The 7,543-nt window shown below is 31.7% G+C and overlaps 2 protein-coding genes across 3 annotated transcripts; both read right to left on the reverse strand.

The window, feature by feature from the left end:
• Positions 1-305: 305 nt before the first annotated feature.
• Positions 306-1,889, reverse strand: LOC7475012 (PHD finger-like domain-containing protein 5A). Of its 2 annotated transcripts, none has more exons than XM_024608263.2 (2): positions 1,725-1,889; positions 306-961 (listed from the first exon to the last, which is right to left on the reverse strand). In XM_024608263.2, the coding sequence occupies exon 2, from the start codon at positions 910-912 to the stop codon at positions 580-582; it is 333 nt and encodes a 110-aa protein (XP_024464031.1). In that variant the 5' UTR covers positions 913-961; positions 1,725-1,889; the 3' UTR covers positions 306-579. The 2 variants fall into 2 exon arrangements, with proteins under 2 accessions (XP_024464031.1, XP_002313249.1); XM_002313213.4 differs by having other exon boundaries at positions 306-946; positions 1,725-1,888.
• A 3,262-nt stretch (positions 1,890-5,151) lies between these two features.
• LOC7475011 (PHD finger-like domain-containing protein 5A) lies at positions 5,152-6,784 on the reverse strand. The gene is made up of 2 exons (XM_002313212.4): positions 6,625-6,784; positions 5,152-5,881 (listed from the first exon to the last, which is right to left on the reverse strand). The coding sequence occupies exon 2, from the start codon at positions 5,841-5,843 to the stop codon at positions 5,511-5,513; it is 333 nt and encodes a 110-aa protein (XP_002313248.1). The 5' UTR covers positions 5,844-5,881; positions 6,625-6,784; the 3' UTR covers positions 5,152-5,510.
• Positions 6,785-7,543: the final 759 nt, after the last annotated feature.

The raw sequence follows: 7,543 nt of genomic DNA on the forward strand, positions 1-7,543 counted from the left end.
TCTCATCATCGAAGGTCGACAGAAATGACATATCGTAATACTGACGAACATGATGATCACCAGAGAAAATAATATTAAGCAAACAGTAATGGCACTACCAGCAACATTAATCCCTGCAGAAGGCCAAAAAACTTATAGTAACGACAAACACAACCTAATCTACATTACAACATGATATAAAACCGCAGGGGCCCGGTAAAGAAATTACCCTTGCTCACAACTCGAGCCAAGAACTTCACGTTATCAACTTGAACAAATGATAACATTAGTGAATGAAACATACTGCTAGGACAGAGGAGCATCACTAATTGCCAACATGCCTGGAAATAAATCCAAGTCAATTAGATTATAAACAAGAAGATAGAATTCATGACATCATAAGAGACAAGATACGGCTCCAATACAATCCAGGTCCATTGCATTAAGCGACAACTTCAGTAATCAATATTGTTTTCAAAACGACTAGGGGTAATATCAGCAGATACAATCTCAAGACTTAAAAACTAGTTTCGACATTTTAGATTGAGTGCACCAGTGAGGGGTAATATCAGCAGATACAATCTCAAGACCCACTGCTCATCATCGTTTCTTAAAACCATATTTCTTACGTTCATAGAACAGATCTGTTTTGGCACTCCCTAAATTAACAATTTTTGGACACCCATCCCTATCCTTCTCCTGTTGAGTGCACTCTTTGCAATAGTAGGCATCTGAGATTCCCACTCCTCCACAAATAACACACCGGCCTTGGAAGGATCCATAGTTGCACTCATCACATACTCGCACAAGTGTGCAAGGACGCACATAGGAGTCGCAGATTACACATTTTCCATCGCACTTCTCGCAAAGGCGTCCAATAGCAATTCCTGGCTGCTTCCGGCACATAATCAAATCAGGATGATGCTTCGCCATGATTTCTTCAAGATCTTAGTGTTGCTACTTGCACCTGAGACAACCACAACTGTAAACATATGTCAAAGCATGGGGTAGATTACATTTTGGTAAAAAAAAAAAAACATCTCGCCCTCATATTCATAACTACAATTCGCGCACTTTATATGCACATAGCAACAACTATCAGCACCAGCGCAAACATCTTCTTCTTTCCTCTTTCTGAGAAACCGATACAATTCCAATGCCTCATATTTAGCATATATGATGCAAATTAAATAAAACAATGACACAAAATGAATCAAATTTCATACCGGTCATCCTAAAACAATAGACTCCATAAGTATACTCACACATTCATGCCAACTTTCTATGATCAGCTACAAGCAGAAGCAATGGAATACATTATATGACCTGGAAATAGAACAGCAGATCCATGCTTTTCCTTAGCAGGAACTATCAGGCTAATGAACCTAGTGCCGATTTTGAGGGTCAAACTTAACTAAATTATCCTTTTAATTAAATTGAAGAAGCTCGTGTTTGATTGGGGACTTCTAAGACTGAAAATGTCAGCTTTTCAGAAAAGAAGCTTGAGATGACAAGTGCTATTTCGTGCTTCTAATAGACAGCAAAGTCCTCTTTTATTAAGACAAGTGCTCCTATGAAAACCCCACCCAGATAAAAACCTAAGCTTATAATTAGAACCTGTGACAACCAACCCACACTACAAAGCAAAGAAACCAAGCACACCAAATATCGAAACACCAAGTCTGATATAAAACAAAAAAAAAATCAAGTGTAAAATATAGATGAGCAGAAAGACATGTACGTACCTGCTGGAATCGATTTGAGACTGTTGCTTCTCTTTTTGCAGAGAGGGAGCGAGAGAACACTTTCTGTTTGGGAGTTTGTAGATGGGCTTATAAGAGAACGAACACTCGAGAAACGACACGAACTTTAATTCTAAGCCGACTGCGAACATGGGCCTGGGCTCTAACTAATGTCTGCCCAATAAATACAAATGAAATGTCGGCGGGTTGGAGCCATAAACGAAGTGTCGTCTTCATTATGTGTTGAAAAGAAACACTAGGGATTTCAAGAATTCTGGAAATTTTAAAGTCTTGGGTTTTTGACTTGATTGTAGTTGTGATGGTTTTTTTTCTCGTATAAAAATCAGTATTATGTGCTTAATTAATTAAACGAGAGACAGTTAATAATAGGTTTGATTATATTAAATTGTGATTCATTTTCATTTAGTTAATTGAGAACAAACAACTCCTTTTTATATAATTAAATCCACTTTGATACTATAATACAATGTTTGATGATATTATTTGAGCTGGAAAATAATTTTTTTAAAAAAATAATTTTGCATGAAAAGTAAATTTTTAAAAAATAAATTATTTTCTAATCTTTAACAACATCATAAAAGGTAAGTTGAAAAAAATATATATAACTATTTAATCATTTAATGAGATATAAAAAGTGTGATGGTAATTTTTATTATTATATCATATATTTATATATAGCTTATTTTTATAAAATATAGCTATATATATAATATAAATATTTTAAATATAATATTATAGATATATAATCTTGTACAAGTAAAATGTATTAATATATTTTTAATTTTAAAATCTTAAAATATTTTTTTTTATGAGATGTTTTCTTTGTAAAAAAATTAAAATGTTCTCCAAAGATTAAAAAAAAAAAAAAAAGGAAAACACTTTTCTCTTGTAAAGGCTTAAGTTTTTCTTTGAAGAGAAATTATTTTTTTTAATTGACCAAATATAAAAAAATAGGAAAAAGTGGTTTACTGAAAACAAATAAGGCCTTATATATAAAAAAACAAATATCCAAATCCTATTAACAAATAATTTATTATATTTCAAAATAATTATATCATTTTTTTATTTCATTAATTTGCCTATATAAACATGTGCCCGAATTCAATACAGAGAACTAGGGAAGGACACTGTTCTGTTTGTGACACGTTTGGCCCTGGATGTTTATGGGTAATATTGAATCTCTCGATGTTTTTTTTTAACGTATTTTCTATCTTCTTCCTAAGGTAGTAATAATTTAAAATTCGAATTGCTGAAGTGCATTCCTTCTCTCTCTCTCTCTCTCTGTTATATATATATAATCAATCCCTTCTTTTTTTAGAATATAGTTATAATAAATATGTATTTCGTGTGACTAGAAGGTTAAAATCATGTCTAGTCATAGACAAAATTGAAGTAGTAGAAGAACTTCAAAATTTATGTAACTGATTAATAATATTTTAAAATCCAAAATGTATAGGAGTAATGTTTATGTAATAGATAATTAGTTAATTTTTTAATTTTAATAATTTAATTTATTTTTTATAGTTAGAGTGGTTGATGGTTGATGCATAGCAAGTCAATATATTAATGTCTAGTGTATGAAAAGGTCTCATTTTGATAAATTTGAAAACTCTTATATGTTTAAGTTTTTTTTTTCCTGAGAAAATATAATGATATTTTAGATAGATAAATTTTTACAATATATATGCTAGAAATATTGAGAATAAAGAATTTATGAACTTAAAGTTTGAAAGATTCATGAGTATTTATATAGCTCACAAGTCTTTTTTTTTGTGAAGAGAATGAGTTAAAGAGTCACTTCATCCCTATGATATTTTGAGTTGTATTTTACTCAAAATAATATATATTGGATTAATAAAAAATATTGAAGGACTCATATAGGGTTTTGGAAAAATTCTCCAGACAGTGTTGGGCCCGAGCAATATTTTTGAACCCACTAGTAGTAAAAAATGAGTCCAAATATGCTATCAAGGCTCGAGCATGTAGTCCAAGCCCATGTGGATGTTGTGATTTATACCCAACATCAATGGCGCTAGACAACATATTCATCATGAGCTCGAGCTATTATGCCCGAGTCTATGCACCTTGGAAAAAGTTAGGCTTGGGCATGGTAGCCTGAGTTCATAGAGATATTTTACGATTCTTTTTTGTTAGTTAAATTTAAATTTATTAATAGTCCTCAAGTCTTTGTAATATAAATATACAAAAACTTATAAAAATATCAAAAAAATTTCGTATAAATTGAAAAATTGGGCATTTATAGTTAGGCTTAAAAAGTAAATTATTTTATTTTTTTTCCTTCAATAGTGGAGGTCCTCTGGAAGTCGGAAATAGAAGGTACTTCTCTTAATCACATCTAGTGGTAAACTTTTCGTCCCATTGACTAACCTGTTCGACTGTGATTTGCAGCAATTGAAGAAGACATAACGAACGACCATGCTGAACGGAAGAACACATGGAGTTGTTTAATTTACTCTACTCTTTTTTTTTTTTTTTTAATGTGGGTGTCTGGGCTAGCTTGCATATACCTCGATTAATCCCACGGACCCTGAAGTTAACGACCATGTAAGCCTCATGTTGCCATCATATGAGCAACTACAGGATTCAAACCTGAGACCACAGAGAAAATAAATCTCTTAATCTCAAGTTCTTATCACTGGACCACCATCTATATAGTTATTTACTCTATTTTTAATAAAAAACATCCCATTCATTTACTTTCTAATAAATGAATGGGATGTCTTTCACAAATACATGCAACCAAGCTAAGCGTCACAATCTCAGAACTGTACTTACCAAAACTTTCTATTTGTCCATTCCGCGTGATTCCCCATTTTGGGCCAGCATTCGCAAGCCTCTGTTGACATTTCTGGTAGATTTGATATTTTAATAAAGGTTAGTTTTTAAAATATTTTTAATTTAAAAATATATAAAAATAATATTTTTTTATTTTTAATATTAACACATTCAAATAATTAAAAAATATAACAACAATAATTTTAAATAAAAAAATTTAAAATCATGGTCCAATCACAAAAATAAATATTATTAAAAATTAATGTAGTGCGGTTGAAGATATTTTTTGGTTGATTATAACTTTAAAAATTATTTGATTTTCATTGCTTAAACTTGTTTTTAATCTTAAATTGTGATAAAAACTTAAATTTAAAAATAGTTATAATTTGTATTTTTTTTAAATCCTGATATTTTCATTTTATAATTATAAAAACTACTGTAATTACTAAAAACATTCTAATTAAAATATGTTTGTTTGTGCGGAAGACTATAAGGTGCATTTTCACTTCAACAAAGTGAAAATAAAATTTTCGGCATCAGAAATTTAGATTCATCTTGCCACTTCTAAGAAGCGCCCCTCAAACAACCAAGAAAAAGAGGAAAAGATAAAATCTACCATCAGAAATCAAAGCTTTCAACAGTTGTAGCCAAGACTAGGCTGCCAAGCACGAGCAATATTTGAAACTAAATTCAGATCCTCACACAATCCAAGTCCATTGGACCATAAACATGGGATTTGAAGTAAGCAGAGAGCACAGAAGGAGAAAAAACTAATACTATGCATCTCTATGGTACAATCCAAGTCAATTGGATCAAAGGCAACATAATCAATAGCGTTTCGCAATGACTGGCAGTAACAATCAGTAATACAATTCAAGAACTACAACATTGTCCATCAATTTTATTTCTGTCTCGGGAAATTCAGGTTAACAATGGCAGAGAAAAACCACTAGAGATGTAACCCGTTGCTTATCATCTTTTCTTAAAACCATATTTCTTACGTTCATAAAACAGATCTGTCTTCGCACTCCCTAAATTAACGATTTTTGGACATCCATCCCTATCTTTCTCCAGCTGTGTGCACTCTTTGCAATAGTAAGCATCAGAGATTCCCACTCCTCCACAAATAACACATCGACCTTGGAAGGATCCATAATTGCACTCATCACAAATTCGCACAAGTGTGCAGGGACGCACCAGGGAGTCGCAGATGACACATTTCCCATCATCTTTCTCACAAACTCTTCCAATGGCAATTCCTGGCTGCTTCCGACACATAATCAAATCTGGATGATGCTTTGCCATGTTGCTCGCTTTCCAAAAGCTCTTAGTTTCTAATATGCCTGTAACCGACAAAATATGAATGCACAAGTGAGCATAACAAAAACTCTCATTTTGTATATTCACAAGAACAACCAAATAGAACCATGAGCAAGGACCTTCTTTGATCTTATAGTTAAATGTGTCGACGTGTAAATCCAAAGACAATTACATCAAACGATGACAAGACAGGAAATTTATAACCCATTAACAGTGAACTATCAGGTTCTTGAACCAAGCTCCGATATTCAAGCTCAAGCTCGACAAAATTAGAATGCCTAATTCACACTTTACATCAGTTAAGATTAATAGATGAACCTTGAGTGTAAGATTTCTCCAAAACGACTAACTTTAGACTTTTTTCCAATCCATAACCGGCCAGGACTTACTTTACCAGTCAAGTTCATATGAGTTTAACAACAATGCCACAAACACAAAAGGAAGATATCATTCAACTCATCGTTTCTCGTTATATTGATTGAATCAAAGATGAATGCATTTCACTTCTAAGGTTTTAAGATCAGGAGAAGTTAAAAGAAAAGGAAGTAATATTGACATGTCGTGGTTTCTAGTCATACTAGCATGACATAATGATCTTCTTGATCAAGAATTGAAACCAGAGAAACAATTTAACATTAAAGACAAAATCTGAAGCATGAAAACTAGAACCAAGACCAGTTCGAAGCCCAAAACTCACAAAAAGGAAATAGGAAAAAAAAAAAAAAAAAACTGATATGAAAAACATTTATGGAGTGAGAGAGCTTACTTGATCTCCTGCAAGCTAGGATAGGCAGATAGGAACAAAAAGAAGATGAGAGCTACATTTCTTATTTATTCTAGGTAGATTACTTGCAGAGGAATAAAAAGCTGACGCTGACAAATTTGACTCCTTGGGGGGCAAGGGTTTTGTACTTTTTGAAGTGGACCACGTTGATATTAGGTGTCCTCCACGCCTCCCCTTCAACAAGTCATTCAAAAGCCATGTTAAGATTAGTCATTCATAGCCATAATTGGACTGATATAAGAAATATATTTTCATTCACTCTAATTAACTAATACACTAATACACGTGGGGGAAGGTATTGAAACTTTCTCCACATGTTTTTTTTTATTATTATTATTTTTGTTTTGTTTTGTTTTTTATTTGTTTATTTTTTTTTGTGTTTTGTCTTCTTTTTTTTTTTTGTTACCCCCCACATTTGTTTTTTGTTTTTTTTTTGGGTTTTACATATATTTTTTTTTCCCAAAATTGTCTTCTTTCTTTTTTTTTTTTTTTTTTTGTGTTTTTTTTTAAAATTATCTTTCTCAGTTTTTAATATTGAGATGGTTGAAAATATAGTTCTGTAGTTTTTTTCTTTAAAACATTATGGAATACTACAATGTTTCCCTACATGGTTTTTTTTTTATGAATTTTTTTTCTTTTTTTTTTCCCAAAATGGTCTTTGTCGAATTTTTTTTCATATTAAGCTGATTGAGAATTTTGTTTCGTGGTTTTTTTTTAAACACTGTGGATTGTTACAATCTTTCCCCACATGGTTTTTATTTTGCTACAGTACTTCCCCACATGTTTTTTTTTCAAAACTATCTTTATCGAATTTGTTTTTTAATATTGAGCTGGTTGAGAATTCAGCTTTTAACTTTTCTCACGTGTTTTTTTTTTCATTTTTTTTTTGCTTTTTTTTTCC

Source organism: Populus trichocarpa, chromosome 9 (genome assembly GCF_000002775.5).
Source record: "Populus trichocarpa isolate Nisqually-1 chromosome 9, P.trichocarpa_v4.1, whole genome shotgun sequence".
NCBI lineage: Eukaryota > Viridiplantae > Streptophyta > Magnoliopsida > Malpighiales > Salicaceae > Populus > Populus trichocarpa.